This window comes from Dermacentor albipictus, chromosome 10, assembly GCF_038994185.2.
Source record: "Dermacentor albipictus isolate Rhodes 1998 colony chromosome 10, USDA_Dalb.pri_finalv2, whole genome shotgun sequence".
NCBI lineage: Eukaryota > Metazoa > Arthropoda > Arachnida > Ixodida > Ixodidae > Dermacentor > Dermacentor albipictus.
In genome coordinates, this window is record NC_091830.1 from 4,836,853 (window position 1) to 4,856,128 (window position 19,276).

A 19,276-nucleotide genomic window follows, 5' to 3' on the forward strand; every position below is an offset into this window, starting at 1 on the left:
CAATATCGCTGAACAGCTCCTGTATATCCTTTCTGGACAGCTGTGTTTCTGTTGATGCATTTTCTTTCGAATTCTGTCTGCGCAAGCGCACAGTGCGCCTATATGTGTGCATTTTGACGCGAAGTATAATTAAGCTCATTTGGTAGTTTCAGCTTGTTATATCCACGTTTCATTGTGCGGTTTGCGTAAATGCGCAGTCAACCACGCCATGCAGCAGGGTAACGAATTGAGTTGGAACGAGTGCGCAATAACGCCAAGGTTTGATGCTTCGCGAGCGCCGAAGAACGTCCATGAGAAAACAGTCAGGATGTGAAGTTTATTGCGGAGTGAGTATAACACACTTTATGTACATGCCCGTTGACACTTGCAGCGTTAACGGGGCCCATGGCCCAGCATTCCTCACCCGCAAGGGTTACAAAGGCTGACTAAGTAACAAGTAGCGATGCCTTAGAGACAGTTATGCGGTAACAGTAAACAATTATATAATTCCCTAGAGTGTGAAGGGCTTAAAATCTAAAATCTAGCGGTGCTCAGCTCCGCAGTGTCACGTCGCTGGAAGACGCCGGAAAGTTGCTGTTGCGCCTGCAATAAAAATGAATTGCAGTTGGTTCCGTGTTTCTTACAAAAGAAAAAAAGAAAAGATAACCCAGGTCGATCAAAAGGCCCTCCTCATCACTAATGTGCACCCGTGAGCAAAAGTACATGGACCACATCCTCGTCGAAAAAAGTTTATTCGTAGCTGAAATGGGCGATAGAACCGGAAAGTATCGTCATGCCAAGTTTCCACTGCAGTCATAAATTTCAAGATACGAGCAAATAGGCAGCGTAGAAAACTATCGCGGAATCCCTGGTCCGTGTGCGTTTGCTCACGAGTGTATGCTACCTCGCTTCGTCTCGGTGTATACGGTACTTGTAACGGTGCAACTGACGTTTTTGAGTCAACGTGGGCGGGAAAGATCTGCTGCAGTCACCGTGTACACATCTTTGTACGTCACTTGTTTTTTAATTTTTTTTTACATTTCTGCTCAGCAGTTGCAAGGGGGAAAACCACAGAAACAGCTTCAGGTAAGCTACACACCGAGATTGCCCACTGTGGCTCCAGTTCACTTCATTGTGTAGAGTGCTCCTACATACCCACGACCACTTCGCTGTGGGCATTTACATATTCGACGTGTTGCGTTCCGCTAGAAATACTGAATTGTTCCTTCCTCACAAAGTCCGCAGTGAATTAAGTTGTGCATGGGCCGGTAATTAAGTGCTCTGGATAAATGCGACAATTGACCGATGTGTACTAAATATTACAGTACTTCACACCACCCATACGATGACTTGCAAGATGACGAATCCCGGATGCCAGCTAGGACAACGCTAAATTATGGAGTGTTCTTCATTCCTTTTTTATACAGCTACACGAGAAGCGACAATGGCTCCGTCTCCTCGTTTTCTTACATCAACAAGCTTGAGTGTGCACTACCAATATCAAAGCTCGACGCGACCGCGGGCGGAGCATGGCGGGCGTTGTTTCGCGTGGCGTACAGCTGCGACCACGGTAACGGAACGACGAGAAGGAGCACGCCGCGAAGGTGTGGCAGGGGCAGTGTTTAATTTCTGATAACTCGGTCAGTACACGGTGAAATGCAGAAGCTTATTGCTGCGAGAAGTTCGTGGGGAAATGGCCTATATTACAAATGTTATTCACAATGTTCAATTTGTAAAGGCGTTGTGGGGCACCGTTAATAGGACATTAAAGAGAAAAGCAAGTAGAGCCGTCAGTAAATTAAACTCCTGCAATAACAAAAAAGGGAAAAAAGTAATCATGCATTGAGTAGACCCGAGAAAAGAAAACGAAAGACTGGTGGCGACACCACGCAGAGGGTCCTACACCAGCTTGCCTCGACGTCATGAATTTTGACAGCGACTGCAGTCGGGAACAGTTTGTTTTATCGTTAAAGGCATAGAATGCGTCAGATAAAAAGGGGGACTACAAGGTCCTAGCACGAAAAAGCTATGAAAACCGACTTCACATTGATGCACACGCGCTCGGTTGCCGGCACGAAATTAAAAAGGAAGTTTAATGATGAATGCACTACCACAAGATTATCGAAAACAAGGTCTTGATAGAACACTTTATTCTTAAACGATTCAGTTTCTTCAGTGTCCACCTTTAAGGGGAACGCTTTAGCTTGCGAGCGAGCTCCTGCATGTACATGGGAAGAGAAATCGTTTCTCTGCAACCACAGCACCGATTTTGATGACGTTTACTGCGTTCGAAAGAAGTTGAATTCTAGCGTACTTAGGAAGCAGATTTCATTAAGTAGTCTTTCGCGTAAGAAATAGTTGCTTTGAAATCGAGGAAGCTCAAGTATTAAGTACACAACTCTGCAGTTAAGAACGGTATCTGAATTCTGTAAATTGCATCTAATACATCTGGAGAGGACAATATATGCGAAACGTCACTTTGAAATATGCCAGTAATTTGTGAGTAGGACTTTCGGAGAACCCTCGTAAACGCAAAAATTCCACGTAAGATGCAAATTCATAAATGGAATGTGTCCGCATTAGATGCTCTAACAGACGCAGTTTACAGAACTGCGATATCTTTCCTGTGGCGAGTTACGAAATTGCAAATTTAGTGCTTCAAACTTTTTTTAAGCTCGCGAATTTTCAAGAACTTTATTCCACACCCGAAATACAGTTCTAGTGACAGTAGGAAGCAGAACTTTAACTTCCAGATGCAGCAGATTGCACTCAAATCGGCCCAGCGGCTGTCAAAAGCGTTTCTGCATTTTACATGTACCTTAATGGAAGGAATCGGAGTTGCAACGGGCTGAAGCTTCCTTCACTCGCTGGTTTCCAATTTTCCCACCAGGAACGCCATGGCACACGAAGACGTAAAGCCTCTCAATAAATTTTATTTAGAGACATTACTAAGACGCGTACCGTATAAGCACAAGTTCAAAAGTCGGAAACGACTATGGAGGGTTATGGAGGATTATGGAGTAATTACAAGCCCATGTCGTTACGCGCAACAGGTGCGATCAGTTTTTCCTTGCTCTGGTTTAATGCTGATGGTGCTTGTCGATCCCGATTGGGAAGTGTCGGGCGCGCAGCATTATTGGAAACAAGCCGAAGTTATGGCAATGGTTGCGTTACAAACTGCGCAATTTTTTCAAGGGCGTAAGTACGTATGTCAGCGCTGCGCAGCACGCAACGCAAGTTGCCTTTTACGCTATCCGTTTTCGAAACGGAACAGCCGAGATAGCCACCATACAGCCAAGAGTTGGGGAGGAACTCGGGGCATTACCTTGCGCGACAGCCTTGTAGACGAGGCTCTTTCCGGTGCTGTGTCCTTGAGCGACGATGAGGTAGAGGGAGCCTCCAAGCACGGTCATCTTGATGTCTGTCACCAACTTGACAGCGATGGCCGAGTGTAGCTGGAAGCCGCTCTCACCTAGAAATTGCAAGCGTCATCGGACCTCATTTTGAGTGATCTGCTAAAAGGACGTTGAGGCATGTGTGCCGTCTTGGTGTGATAATTTGTTATCCACAGCGTCTCATGCGGGAAGCAGAAAGCAAACAACGCCACGGTGATGACTTGCGTAAATATGTCCTGCATCAGTAGTTGAACACGGTGCCCTCTTTCCGATACTTCCAGGAACAATCAATTTTTCAGAATTTTTGACAAGTTGGAGTTCACAAGCTGCCTGATTGAAGTGCTCCGATTAGTACCGGGTACGTGATACTTGCTGGCGGCAGTTTGTGGTTTACGTACCGTAACCTACGTTTTTCACATGCGTGTTGCCAACGCGGCTAGCAGAGATCAGCATCCAGCATGCAACCGCAGCTGCTTTTGGCTGACAGCGGTCAAAAGCAGCTTATCCACCACGTTTTTTTAAAATTTGTTTTGCGTTGTACTCATTTGAACTTTCATCCCTCTGCGCAGGTGTATGACGGAGTTCGTACGTCACAAATACAGACCTGTAGGTGTGTGCACATTGTTCGTTTTGTTTATCATACGTTCACTTGGTAACACATTCGATATTTTTAATTAGGGATTCAGCGCCATATGGAATCACACCCACGTCACCTAGTAAGCCAGCACATGGTATACACACGGGGGACACAGAAAGGGAAATGTGTCGCACTGTTAGCGCTGTGAAGGGCATGTTCGCCGCGCGATTGCACGAATTTAAATGCTTTAGAGCACGGGGGGGGGGGGGGGGGGAGTATGTACCTGAACATAGGCGTAGAATTTGATAGCCAAGGGAAAGAAATACTACCGTTGAAGGTGTAGATTTGAATTGAAGTTCTGTTTGCGGCAGCCATGAAGACGCCAAGCTGCGCGCCGTACTGAACGAGCTCCACTTTGGAGACCGAAACCATGGAGATGGTCTGGAACAGCTCGAAGGTAGATCCCACTCGACTGCAGGTTCGATAAACCTGCGAGAGCGCAGTACGTCGCACGGTAAGTTTAGTCGACGAGGTAAAAGACGCGTTAAATTGCCACATATCACTTCACATGTTTACATCTTCATGGGTGTATAAACAGCGTTTGGTTGTCGCATTGCTAACGCCGTCGGGTTTAAGGGCTAAGATCGAATTTTCGATGAGAACCAACGAAGTCTTGCATGCGAACTTTTTGTTGCAAATAAAAAACAGCTGCGACACGCTGTTTAAAGCTGTTGCTGTCAAGTTGTGTCAAATGCTCCTTCTGCGCCTAAGGTGGGTCAGAATAATCAGTTTGCAGCTATGCTTTTCTGATCGCGCTTGTAGTTGGGCTTCGCTATCGTATGCAAAAAAAGAAAAAAAAGAAATAGCCCTAAAGGTAGGGGTTCTACCCATGGGACAAGCCAACACCCTGAGGTGTTTAAAGCTTTCTAGTGTATGGTATAGGTTTTGCAGCGCTGTGGCGTTGCCGAGGCCATATTCAAGCACATGGAAGCGCTGCCAGTATTGAAGCGTTTCATTAAATAAAAAGAGACAACCCCGAAAGGCATTAAGTCGGACGCAGTACGTGAAATGCCGATTGACAGCAGCATTATTTATGGTGGAAAGTTCTAATTAAAAAATTGAACCATTCCACCCTGTGAAGATGGTCGACCAGCGAAGCTGCTATGGTGGTATTATGTTGGTATGTACACCGCTGTAATAAACACCGGAACCAATCAGCTAGGTGGCTTGCTGGTACAGTACCAGTGCGGTATCTACGGATAAGACACGAACGCGCTCTGTTAACGGCTGATCGAGGCAAAACTAACGCGTGAGGCGCTCGGGAAACAGCGCCGAAGCGGACAATACGTAGTGAATACTTTATTACCTGCGCAGTGCTCGGCGATTGAAACGCGATATCGGCCCGCGTGGAGGCCGGTGCTTTCTGTGCCACCGGTGAGCGATCGGTGGAGGGCCAAATGCAGTCACAATGGCCAATTGGCTCGCGCTGTCATCGCGTACCGTTCCCAGCGCCCACCGGTGACTTAAGCGCCGGCAGCCATGCGCTACGAGTGTCGCGTTTGAATCGATGAGCATTGTACGCCGTGAGGCGAATTAACCCGGAAAAGGGCAAGGAGATTAAAATTGCGAAAATAACCACAAGGACGAGAGACACTATGTCGCACACGTCGAGCAGGCGTGTACAACGAGTCCTCTGCCCTTCTATTTAGCAATGTGGCTCGCCTTGACAATGTGAACCAACAAGCCTACATCAGACCTTTGGTTAAAAAGAAAACCGATGACAGTCAGTTCGTTCAGGTACCGCATTGTTACGGAGAAGAAACAAACGCATCGGCCACGGCACATGGCTCTCTAACTCAGCTCCTGGTGTAAAGTCCGGAAACATGCTCACGGGCACGCTTGCCCAAGATTCACTAGGCCGGGTAGAGAACTTTAACATTACGAACGAATTCGAAACTACGTTTTCCGTGCATCGTGGCATTTGCATTTCGACCCAGTTGCCGTCCACCGACAGGCGTTTCCCATAGGCGTTGCTCTTACCGCCGCCGTACGGCTGCTCCGCGCCCGGCAGTTCCAAGCAAATTCCACTCATAGCAGCGCTCAACTGATCGAATATGGATGCGCCGGTCACGATACAGCGCTGCAGAGCTTTTGTAAGTGTTGCAATTGATGAGTTTAGCGAGCTTTCGCTTGTGCACTTTGCGGTCGTGGACTGGTTTCAAAATCGATTGGACCCCATTTCGAGACTTACCTTCACCAGGCTGGGCTCAGCGCAGCGGCTGTGTGTGTCAACGCCGGTGAAGAGGGCATAGAGAAATCCATGGCGAGTGAAGGAGTTTGCGACCGCTCCACCGTAGAGCGTCTGCACGAGGCGCCACCTGTGCGCTCCCTCCATGGTGTACACCTTGGAGTGGTGGTGCTCTGTGATGCAGGCTCGGTGGTCGTACACGGAGGCGACAGCGTACAACGAGCCTTCGAGGGAGAGGACCTTGACAGTGGTGGCGCCTGGAAGTAGACAGGCAAGAGAGCGCGCGCGGTACTTGTGATGCCCCGGGTGCAAGGGGCCAATGGCGGGGAGTCATACGTCTGAAGACACCCCTCTTTCCGCCGGCTACACCCGAGGGGGGGGGGGGGGGGTCGTGACAGAAGACCTATGGGCCCCGGGTGCCAGACGACCTAGCTACGCCACTGAATATTCGTTACACGAAATATTTCATTGTATATGTTCGTTATATTGAAGTTTGACTGTACTTCACCGTTTTATCACTGACAATGCTACATATATATTGCGCTCTTCTACACTTATGTAAGCGCTTCAAGCGAGTATCCATGCCTTCGCCAGGATCGATCGTGCCGATGAGAGTGGGCTCGAGGCTCTGCAGGCTGTATGCGAAGAGGTCCAGGACACCGTGCTTGGTGAGGCTAGCCAGTATCGCGGTGTTTCCGGTCGTGGCAACAGCAGACATAACCAGCACGTCACCGAAGTTGAAGAGCACCGTCAAGCCGTCGGTCAGAATTGCACCTGTGAAAGACGGATAATGACGTTCCTTGTTATTGTAAGTGCCACATTTATCTGGCAGGTAAAACCGACCTACTTTCTAGTGAGTCATATTTAATGCGAATCATTGAGATCGATTTCCCGGTATCGATGTTTGTCGGTTTGGTTAGTGTGGTTCAAATTTAACTGAGAAAGTGCCAGCGAGCGCAACTGTTTGCGTAATCAGACAAATGAACACCTGTTATGTCAGTTCTTAAGCATCTCTAAAGCACGTACATATTAATGGAATAACGCGTGAATAGGTTACTCGGCGGGGTGAATTTCAGCAGCACACGGGCTGTGTGTGTTGTCCATTTATCAGACAGCTTCACATATCCATTGCAAAACGAAGGCCTCAACCTGCGATAGCCAGTTATCCATCTTGCGGGAGTTCAGTCAGTGTAACCGGCCTATAAGTTTCGTAATCTCGGCACACCATTTAATTCTTTGCCCTCTTCGACAGCGGATCTCCTTATGGTGGCACCCATTTTGTTAGTCTAGACAACGAGTTGTCTAATCAGTACTAACCTTTCTAGCTCCACTGCCTTTCATAATCGTAAGTAGATTATCAGCTACACCATTTTGCTCTAAATGCGGCAAATCAGTTCTGCGGACTAGGCTTCATAAAATCTGAAATCCCTTATTGGCATTTTTTTAGCTTCGTGCTGTGCTGGGGTGCAGGACACGTTCCAATACGTCATTTCGCTATTCAATTCCTACTACTGGAGTCTTACATCGTCAGGCACATCGCATACATTATGTTGTAAATTTTTCGCTCCATTGCTTGCTGCACTGTCAGTTTCTTTTCATGTTATCCTTGAAGACTGATCATCAAGGCTGAATACTGATAGAATGCACCGTTTCTACACTTTCCTCGTCGAGAATGCCATTAAGCTGCCGTTCGACTTCAGAAGGCTTGCCATTCGCGCTGAAACGTGTTCGCCTGTATACTATCGCGATTCAGATCCCCAGTGGTTGCTAGGCTCCTTTCAAAGCTTCTAGAGACATTCTACCAATCGTAAACTCTCGTCCTTTTTGAAGTCTATAGAACAACACCTCAGTTCAGGGATAACGTGCGAAAGACTAAATCCTCAATCATTTGTTGCAAGTTAGCTCCAACGTTTCTGAAGAAAATGTCATGCTGCTCTTTTACAGAAACCTAAACGCTTGGCATCGCAATGGGCCGGGAGATCGAGTGGGTTACAATATATTTTTTTGGACTGTCGCGAGAGGTTGTAAGGAGCTCAAACCCACAGACTGTCTGCGCCCCCTAACATCCCCGAGCGCACCGAAGAATTGGAAGCGCTGGATCAGACAGTGTGTACACGTACGGCCCGTGTGGCTGTCCGGAAGAGGGAGCTCGAGCCAGAGGAGTCGCCCTTCGAGCACGAAGTAGACGCGCTCGCCTTCGTCTGCGGAGACGACGCCCTGCATGCGCCACTGAGCTTCGCGCTGGCTCCAGGTGAAGTGGAACGCCTGCGCCACGGCGTCGCCCCCGTGGTTGTCCACCAGGCGCAGGAATCCCACGCCGGGCGCAGTGTCCACGGTCGTGGCCTCCACGTCCAGGTATTGGTGCAGGACGAAGTAGTCCACAGCCGAGTAGGAATCTGAAACCGAGGAGGACGTTGACGCGATGCTCCAACCCAAGGGTGCGAGTGCGAGTTGGTAATTTGTAGTAAACTTGCGAAAGCCGGTTTAGATCACTTGCTTTTCGTTGTTTTTGTTGGCAGCCCGTCGCGGCAGTCTCACGGGCGAAAACGCCGTTGGCACACAGAGAGAATAACTTTATTGAATTGGCGAAAGAGGGATAGGGGATTAGGAGCTTGATGGGTAGCGCCCCAAGTCCAGGGCTCCACTGGCTCCTGTCGCTAGCCGAACGTGACCAAGAAGAGCCTTCTGCACCTTCGGATCTGAGCTGGCGAGTTGTGCCTCCCATTGCTCCAGTGTGTTGGTTAAATTATACCTAACTAAGTAGGCATTTAAATTCGGCGGTCTATTTTGGCATCCCCATGAGAAGTGGTACAAAGATGGTGGCGAGTCGCTACACCACGGACAGGCACGCCCGGACATTGTTGGGAAACCCGTTTGAATCCTGCGGAGATCTATTGCGTCTTCCTCTTGCAAAGATGTGTGGGGGGCGCCGTATCTTTGCCGCATGCCACGCTGGTGAGCAAGAATATCGCGTGGTGGCACGCAGAGAAGTACAGGGAACGTGCGGATTTTGGTGACCGTGCTTGCGTAGCTACCACAGCACTGCACCTGATGTAGCGCAACTGCGGATAGAAACGCGCCAAGCGTCTCAACGTGCTGGTTTACCGCGAGAAAGGGTGTTCAATGCCGTTTGTCGAAGCATGCATCGTTTGGCGCCCTGATACGCACGGAAAAACGCCTGGAACTAGGCAAGGAAGCGTCGCTTTAAAATATCGTCACGTTCAATTAGTTTTTGCCATTGCATTCACTGTCACCAAGTCGCTGTCATTGCGATACGCGACGCGCTTGCCGAACCAGATGTTGGTCCCGCCTTATAATCTGGTTACCGCGACTGGTACGTTTTATAGAATTGACACGAGCAGCACAGACGGCTGTGGAACTTACGATGACGCGTGTTGAATTGTAGGGTTTTTACGTGCGAAAACCACGATTTGATTTAAGGCACGCCGTAGTGGCAGACTCGGGATTAATTTTGACCACCATTGCATCGTTAACGCGCCCCCAATGCGCGGGACACTGGTGTTTTTTGCATTTCGCCCATATCGAAGTGCTGCCGCGGCGGCCGGGATTTGACCCCGCGACCTCATGCGTAGCAACGCAACACCACATCCCCTAAGCCATCGCGACGGGTAAATGACGCGTGTATAGGGGACATACTTGCGCAGGGCCGAGTGAATCGGGACGATTGACGATTGGACTGAAATATCGCCATTAATTGGGTAGAGTACTTTGCGGGCGCAAGTTCTCGGGACAAGCAATGTTAGTTCGTATGGCTGTGCCATAACCCGTAACAACCGCGTGACAACACACTGTTTTCGGAATTATCACGACTCGTAATGAACCGTTGAGCACCGATAGCAGCACATAGCGTCAGCAACCCGCTTACTCGAGCGTACGTGCTGAGGGACATCGAAGCTGTTAGAGAAGGTGCACAAGTTAGACATACCTAGAATTGATTTATGGAGCGCATACATTTCAAAAAGTTGCAGAAGCGAAATCTGATCATGATTAAGCATAGACAAGAGCATGTGTGTGTTAATTCGCTCCTTTCGGACAGCTATGTTGACACATCGGAAGTACCTTGAAACACCGAAGGCATGTGTGGCAAGCATGCACGACGTACCCGTGAGGAAGCAGGATAGCTCGTTGAGAAGGCCTTCGTGCTTGGCCATCCGCTGGCCCAAGCTGCGTCCCAACTGCGCGGCAGCGTGCTCGAAGCGAGTCACTTTTCGAGCGAGCAGATCGAGGTGGACGTCGTTGAGCGTGCCCACGTGACGGATGTTGTGCCGAACCACGACGTTGTTCAGCGCTAGCGGAGCGGCTATGGTCTGGGGCACGTTCAGCAGCACCGTGCTTCGCACAAGGTTCACGAAGTTGACGTTGTTGATCAGACCTAAAGATTACGGAAGTGCACTGAGAAAAACACCTGAAGCGCGAGCGAATCGCTGCCAGAAGAGCCCTTGAGTATGAACCATGACATTCGTAAGCTAATATTGATATGAAACGAAGCTGTATATTAAAAAGGAAAGAATCAAGCTAGACAAATAGATCATTCTTTCAGAGTGCCGGATTTGTCTTCCGGTTACAGCCAGGTGTGGCTTTTGCCAAACCGAGTGACAGTGCTGCACGCGATGTCTGATGTATTGGGACGACCGACCTCGGACCGTTGTGTTCACAGAACACCGGCCTATAATGAATACCGCAGACATTCGTACTTCCGGGCACAGAACTATTTGCCTGTGTAAACCCGTTTCCCTCTAGCAACCAGGTGCAACCAATGCTCTTGGAAACATTCGGATGGTACATTATTTTAGAGCACTGATTGTTCCGTGCAGCTATGAGTAACGTTAACTCCGAACCTTTAGCTTCGAGTTGAAACCGATTCGGTGATTTGCTCTATGTGAAGTCTAACTTTGCTGCATTTCACACATCTGGATTATTTTTACACGAAAAAAGTGCACAGATAGCGAAATTCGAATGCGAATGCATACTTGGAAACGCGCTGTATTCGGTCAAAGCTAGGTTGCCGTGATCTAGTGTAAGAGGAAGCGGCTACCTGATAACTTGAAAGCGGCAGCACCACTCGTCTTCTTTAGGAGTGGTTCCTTGGCTTATCGTGCATATATGCTATAGGTGAAGGCTGTTTAGACCACAAATGTAATTAAGAAATGTTGGTTAGTGTGATATCTTCCGCTAGTGCCTGAAATGACTTCGAACCGATTCGAAGAACGAAGATTAGTAAAGTCGGTCGCTATGTATGTTTCGACCCACGCACTCAGCACATTCCTAGAAGGCCAAGCTACGGTATACACCACGAGCCATGGCACCACATATGAAATGTACAGTCGCAGGCAGGAATCTTACTTGCAGCTCGGTATAAGAAGTCATGTGCAGACACCGTCACAGAACATGAAACAGCAATTGTAAATGGCGAAAGGGCACAGGGCTAGTTTTAAGCGATTAAATTATATCAAGTGACTAACCTCGGACGACCACGTTCGGTGTGACAACGTGTCGATAGGCGAGCTTTCCGTGCAAAGTCTGCGCCGTGTGCAGAGTGACAACGTCGTGACGGAAACGCTTCCCGTTTACACGATCGGGCAGCACATTCTGTTCGAACGTCACAACCTGCAGAAGACGAAATCACCGAGGGACATCCAAATACAGCGACCGTCACAGCAGGAACCTCGATACTTGTAATTGCAAAGCAGTGACGTATACACGGTGTTTCACGTAACGTGAGCCAAGTTTTAAGTATATGCAAATGGCATGTAGCTGGACAGAACCAAGGTAATGTTTGCCGTCGCTTGGGGATACTCAGATGTGCGACTAATTAGATGATTAGTTTTAATCAACTTCTCAAGTAATATACTTAGATGAAAAGTATAAACGAGAAAATTTTAGAGCGACGTGAAAAACTCGCGATACAGCTTTGTTGCTCAATACGTGTTACATGAATGTATCAGCGCGTGAAAGAAGGCCGCGAATACACGCATAATTGCCGCGCGGCTGGCCGTACGAAGCGCTGCGTGTATTCGCGGGCTTCTTTCCCGCTCGGAAAAAAAAACATTTAAGTAGCACGTATTGAGCTACAGAAAGCTGTATCGCGAGTTTTTCGCGTCGCTCTAAAATTTTCTCGTTTACACTTTTCATCTAGCTATAATGTTCGATGAATATATACTGTTGCAGGAACAGGAAGTGAAGATTTGGGAAACGACAGGTCGAGCGCTGATGTATTCATCAGATCTCAACGAACTTACCCATGAACAAGTTGTACTCAACTATAATACTTGAGAAGTTGATTAATGAATAAAGACTATGTAGTTGGGCGGAATGCGAAAGATAATCTGAGTATCTTCAAGCGACGGCAAACATTACCTTGGTTCTGTCCAGCTACGTAGCATTTGTGTATCTTTAAGGTTTGGCTCAAGTGAAACAGGACAGTACGAAAGCAAGCTGTAGATGCAGTAGAACACCTTGTGGGGCCACTTTGTTTATAACTTTCAAAAAGTGAAGCGCAAACAGCGGCAGCACCAAAGATGAAGCGCCAAGCAGTGCTTCCTTTTTTTTCTTCCCCCTCTCCCTATGGCTATATAATCAGCCGCGTTTGACCCCAATAAACATTTGCAAGTAGCGCCTTGTCCTGTCTTTGTTCCTTAGTGTGCTATCACTGTTGGCGCTTCATCTTTTGCAAGCTGTACACGACGGACCGTGCAGCCGACGACGCAATTAGATGGCAGCTATAAATCGCGTTTAACATCCTATATGAGACAATGGAAAGCTACCCCCATGCAAATTTTGACTGCCTGGTGTACCCGTAGTGCTGTCTGCGCAAGTACTCATTCGCCGCATTACTGTGTATTCGCATTTTCCCTTTCCTAATGTAGGGTGGTCAACCAGACTTTTCGGGCTAACATCCTTGCCTTCGCTCTTTTCTCCCTCCCTCTTTCGAAAGAGTACCCTAAGCATGGTTCCAGAAAGCATGGTTGCATTCCTCCCGAACGTGGCCGTCGCGGCCGAGAACTAAACATTACACCTCGTGCCTCGCAGTAAAAGCTGCGCGTTGTCAGTGGCGCGCGGATTTGTTAATGACTGTTAAGTAGGCGTACGTAGATATGTTTCATCGATTTGCTTTACGACTGGAAAGCGAGCTCATCCAGTGCTAGTCTCGAATACTTCTGTCACGAGCTGACGCCGATGGGATCGTGCATGTTTTCACGGATATTTGCCTCGGCGTCACGGACTGAAGGACATGGTGACGTACCTCGAGGTGCTTGGTTCCGCGCACGGTCTGGTTCGTGGTGACCAACAGGGTATCTTCGAGCACGCGAGGGAGGGAGTGTCCATTGACTGCGCCAGAGACGGGCAGATGGCCCGGAACCTGGACGTTCTCGAACACTGGACTGTCCAGGTATTGTTCCGGGCAGGCTGGGAGAATTGGAATAACCGTTTCAGAAACATGGACTGCACTGAGGTCAGTTGTTGCGTAGCTCTAAAGTGAAATTACTCTTGTTGATGGTTGAAACCACACGCAACGCCTACTTGTGACTGCAACTAAGCTGCAGCCCATACTATACGGAAGTTTATCAGAAAGATCACAAGCAACATAAATGTGTCTAACAAGGCGCACCCCTAGCATTCTCTTGCCTATTGCACCGATTGCGCGAATAGGCACTCAAGGTTTCTGCATTTGAATTATTCGCGGACGAAAATGTCTGATTTCGTTATTCACTGCAATTTATACTTTCCACGATAAATGTTTGCTTCGTGCTGCGGAACAGATAACGCGCGCTCACACGGAGCCAAAGTTGACTTTGTAAAAGACAACCAAGATTGAAAGGGAAGTTTAGCTTTGACCATATTCGATTTCTCTATTTGAATACGCATGAAACACAGACATCGTTTACAACCGTTTTACATACTTGAAAAATATTACCCCGTTCAAAAAGAAAAAACACTTGCACCTGTGCGAGTAAGGTGATAGCCTTATCAGGATTTACGAATTATGTACGTCAATGTCAGTTAAATGGAGATGCCGCCGTATCCTTTCAGAAAACGAAAACGCTGAACTAGTACCTTTGTTGTGACAAAGCTGAAGTAGATCGTCAGGGATACGAAGTCCATTTAAACGGCCGAGAACAGTTAGATCCTTTGTAACGGTAAAAGTGTCGCTGAAGACATTCTCTCCTGAAAAAAATAACGGACGAAACAATAAAAGTGACGATAGTTAAAGTTTGAATTCATACGCAAGTCTGTTCAAACATTTGAGGATTTCGCAAGAAAATTTCCTCAAAACATTTAGAAAGTTTTTAAGACGTTGTACTGGCAACACGAGATGCAATGTTTCTGCTTGAGGTTTTCACACTTGACCATTTCAGTGTCTGTAGAGATGCACGACAACCACAGTAAAACATTGTTACGTTTAAATTGTTTATCCTGGTTTCGTAAGTTCTCAAGCTATCACAGAAATAAGCATCGAATTATGCAATACCGCTGAGGTAATTGATGCAGGAGCTTTCTTGAATACCTCATTACGGTATAACAGCTAAAAAAAATGAAATCACTTGACACGTACAGTGCGCGTCACGCTCGTGTAGAGCCAACACCACCTAGATTGGTAGAGCGCGGGAATGGCAGCCGCCGGGGCGATCCGGAGGCAGCCAGCGACATCCAACGGTAGCTGCTGGGCTTGATATAAGCATAGAAGGATAAATATAGGAGGGAGCATTACGTCGCGCAGCCAGCGTTGGCAAGTAAACGCTCCGTGAAGCCACAGTGGTGGCCCAGCACGTGATCTCTTGCGTCGAGATCATGGAGCAAAATCGAGATTTGCTGAGAAGTTTGGTTATCGGTAGCTCTTATTCGGTGCGCACTCGTGTTCCGACTCGCATAGCGCAACACCGCGATTCGATGCCACAATCCAGAAACTTGAGCGCAGCATCAAGCGAAAGTGCCGCGATGGTAGCCATGTTTATTTGAAGACTTTCAGGTGTTTTCTTTTTAACGGGTATCGGAAAAAAATCAACCGGAAGTACTAAAACCTATCGCGCGCTCTGATGGTTTCATCACGTGCTGGGCCACCACACTGGCTTCAATCACGTTGCGGTACGATCCCTTCTGTCTTTTTTCCTTCCTCTATGGAGAGAAGCGTCTGGGCACTCGCGGCAGACGCATCTAATCTCGGGCCGAGTCACTACGGTTAAACGTCGCTGGCCCACGCTGGAGTTCGCGCGTTTTACGCGAGGGTGACGCGCACTGTACAATGCAAACAGATTTTAATTTATTGAGAAAAACGAATCGAGAATAACGCACCCAGTTACCCGATTCCATCTCAATGCGCGACCGTTTTCAGACGTGTGTAAGATCATACTTACCGAAGAGTTCGCATTTCCCGTTTCCCCAGACGGCGTCCGCGAGCACCGTATTGATGGGAATGCCGTTCACGAGCTGGTCGAAGTGCGCATTGTTTGTTTTGATGCTTCCTTCTATGAACACGTCAGTGAATACCTTTGGTGCAGTCGTCTGCGAGAACGGTCACAGCACAAGCGAAAGCATGAGAAAGGACGTGACAAGAGCATGCTCGAAATCGCTAACACCACACGAATTACTGTACTCCTATTCATAGTAAGCAGTAATAATGGAGAAGTCACTGCGGTATGTTCATAACTATAACCATTTGGAACTCTCTGAATTACAGTCGAATCGTGATCACTTCATTTTATGATTATTTGAAGTTATATTTAGTTCAAACTGTTTAAAGTTACACGCATTTTGGCTGGTAGTGCATTGTTCATTTTACTGTTCTCAATGTTTTGCTGTTTTTGTAATCGTAGCATTGTATCGAATTGTTTGGCTATTTGCTAATTACTCTTACATATAGTGTATGCTAGTTCTACAGAAGGTCTCACGACAGTCCTCGTTTAACAAACCTGAAACCGGGGATCGACACTAGAAATCAGCATACCACGCTATTGCTTGGCGGCAGTTTGATATGGCTTCAGGAAAACCGGATTAATCAAAGCTCGAAAGCGAATGCGGCGCTGTACTGCGGCACTGCGTCTTTCCAGAGATCAGCGGGAGAACTTACGAAGTGGCCATCAACGAAGACAATGTCCTCCAGGATAGCAGCAAGAGTCCTGTTTTCAAGGTGACGAACCTCGACGGAATTGAACAAGTTAACTGGACCTCGGATGATCTTGGTGGCGGTGAGTTCGTGATGTTTGGCGGTGCATATCGCCTGATCCCTGAGATGTCGGAGTTTGTGACCGTTTAGAAGGCCTTCGACGTTGAGGTCTGTGCCAACTTCAGTCACCTGCGCAGTAATCAGTCTATCGTATCAGGGACCGAGATGTGGACCGCGTGGACAATAAAGAGACGAAGTGATGCTGGCGTCTTGGCATACAATGCAGGGAGCAGGCACGTACCCAGGATTTTTTTTCGGGGGGGGCCCACCACCTCCATCATCATCATCATCATCATCATCATCATCATCATCATCATCATCATCATCATCATCATCATCCTGTTTTATGTCCACTGCAGGAAGAAGGCCTGTCCCTGCGAACTCCAATTAACCCTGTCCTGCGCCAACCGATTCCAACTAGCGCCCGCGAATTTCCTAATTTCATCGCTCCACCCAGTGTTTTGTCGTCCTCGATTGCGCTTCCCTTCTCTTGGTACCCATTCTGTAACCCTAATGGTCCAACGGTTATCTAACCGGCGCATTACATGACCTGCCCAGCTACATTTTTTTCCTCTTGATGTCAATTAGAATATCGTCTATAGCCGTTCGATCCAAACCACTCTATTTCTCTCTTAACGTTATGCCTAGCAATCTTCGTTCGATCGCTCTTTGCGTGGTCCTTAACTTGCTCTCAAGTCTCTGCCCCATATGCACTGGCAAAATGCACTGGGAAATGCACTGGCAAATGCATTGGCACTGGACATATTGCACTGGCAAAATGCACTGATTGCACACCTTACTTTCAATAATAATGGTAAGCTTCCAGTCAGGAGCTTGAAATGTCTGCCGTATGCGATCCAACCTATTTTTATTCTTCTGTCAATTTCCTTCTCATGAACAGGGTTCCCTCTGATTAATTGACCTAGGTAAACGTACTCCATTACAGTCTCTAGTGGCCGACTGGCCATCCTGATCACTTGTTCCTTTGCCCGGCTATTTATAATTATCTTCATCCTCTGCATAATAATATTCAACTCCCCTCTTACACTCTCTCTGTTAAGGTCTCCAATCATTTGTGGTAACTCGTCTGCATTGTTGTTGAATAGAACAATGTCATCGGCAAATCGAAGGTTGCTCAGATATTTGGCGTCGACCTTTACTCCTAAGCCTTCCCAGTTTAATAGCTTGTATTCTTCTAATCATGCAGAAAATAGCTTTGGAGAAATTGTGTCTCCCTGTCTGACCCCTTTCTCTATAGTAATCTCCCTCCTTTTCTTGTGTAGAGTTAAGGTAGCTGTAGAACATCGCAGATATTCTAACGCGAAAGACGAGTCAGTAAGACGAGAAACTATTTACAGATTATATATACAACGGCTGCAGCGCTGACCGGTTAGATTCACAGCGCAAGCCCAGTTCGTTCTTCCTTCTCTTTTCTGGACTGATGGCGCCTACGCGCCTCGTTCAAACAAACAGATACCTAACGCATGTAGCAATATTTTCCAAGCTTTTTACGTAAGCGTTCTGTACTCCTTGATTACGTAGTGCCTCTACGATTGCTGGTATCTCTACTGAATCAAATGCCTTTTCGTAATCTATATAAGCCACATAGAGAGGCTTATTGTACTCTGCAGATTTCGCGATAACCTGGTTGATGACATGGATGTGGTCCATTGTAAAGTATCTCTTCCTGAAGCCAGCCTCTTCCCTTGGTTGACAAAATCCAGTGTTAACCTTATTCTATTGGAGATTATTTTGGTAAATATTTTATATAATACTGGGAGCAAGGTAATGGTCCCATAATTGTTCAATTCTTTAACGTCTCCTTTTTTTGTGGATTAGTATAATGTCTGCATTCTTCCAGTTTTCTGGAACCCTTGCAGTCGATAGACACTTCGTATAAAGAGCCGCCAGTTTTCCAAGCAATATGTATCCTCCATCTTTGATTAAATCGACTGTTATTCCACCTTATCCTGCCGCTCTTCATCGTTTCATGTCTTGCAGGGCCCTTCTGATCTCATCGCTAGTTATAGGAGAGTTTCTGTATCCTGTTCATTACTGTTTCTAAGTGAACTATCGTGACTCCTCTGGGTACTGTATACAGGTCAGCTTAGAATTTTTGCGCTGCTTTTACTATATCTTCAAGATTGCTGATGATATTATCCTTCTTATCTTTTAGTGCATACATCATGGTTTGTCCTACTCCAGGTTTCTTTTTTTACTGATTTCAGGCTGCGTTCATTTTTTACGGCTTCTTCAGTCTTTCTCATGTTATAGTTTCGAATATCAGTTATTTTCGCCCTGTTGATCAGTTTTGACAGTTCCGTGAATTGCGTAACGCTGTGCGGCCGCCGGTCCCATACAACCGCGTATATAGCGCAGGACTCTGCGATTCTAGACGTACTGCGCTCACTGCGAAAGGTTAGAAAAACACCCACATAAGCACATCAGAGAAGTGGCTACGTGAGGCGGTTCGACCGATAACTGTAGAAGCGTCATTCAAAGCAAGTAATCGTTCTCCACTTCCGGCGGCCTTTTCTCTAATTCCTTTTTAAATAAAAAAGATGTTTATCCATAAATATTCTCATAAACAATGGTTTACTTTTTTATTATTCGCTTTTGCTTGCAGTTTGGTTGTTGCCTTGGCTCTCTCTTAGTAGATCGCTTAATTTCTCAACTCCTTGCGATTTTTGTTTCCAGTTGCTAATTTTGCACGAAAAGTGCTATACAGTTAGGGAAAAACAGACGCGGTAACGGGCGACAGTCATCTTGCTTATGGGTTTAAGGGTTATTGCAGGGTTTCATGATGGACGCTCTTTCACATTATTTTATTTCCCACCTTATCTAACCCATATCACGTGTATATGGTTCCGGGCATCTGCCAGCGTCGGGGCGAG

The 19,276-nt window shown here is 47.1% G+C and overlaps 1 protein-coding gene across 2 annotated transcripts in view; it reads right to left on the bottom strand.

Annotated features, from left to right (window-relative positions):
- Positions 1 to 296: 296 nt before the first annotated feature.
- Positions 297 to 19,276, bottom strand: part of LOC135920319 (uncharacterized) — a 43,375-nt gene continuing 24,395 nt past the window's right edge. For both annotated transcript variants that reach the window (XM_065454529.2, XM_065454528.2), the window contains exons 17-28: positions 16,287 to 16,511; positions 15,574 to 15,721; positions 14,276 to 14,386; positions 13,464 to 13,627; positions 11,683 to 11,827; positions 10,323 to 10,592; positions 8,320 to 8,595; positions 6,785 to 6,973; positions 6,203 to 6,456; positions 4,281 to 4,440; positions 3,305 to 3,451; positions 297 to 582 (exon numbers count right to left, since the gene is read on the bottom strand). In XM_065454529.2, coding sequence (XP_065310601.1) covers positions 545 to 582; positions 3,305 to 3,451; positions 4,281 to 4,440; positions 6,203 to 6,456; positions 6,785 to 6,973; positions 8,320 to 8,595; positions 10,323 to 10,592; positions 11,683 to 11,827; positions 13,464 to 13,627; positions 14,276 to 14,386; positions 15,574 to 15,721; positions 16,287 to 16,511 — 2,127 coding nt within the window. In that variant the 3' untranslated portion in view covers positions 297 to 544. The remainder of the gene's footprint in view (positions 583 to 3,304; positions 3,452 to 4,280; positions 4,441 to 6,202; positions 6,457 to 6,784; positions 6,974 to 8,319; positions 8,596 to 10,322; positions 10,593 to 11,682; positions 11,828 to 13,463; positions 13,628 to 14,275; positions 14,387 to 15,573; positions 15,722 to 16,286; positions 16,512 to 19,276) is intronic.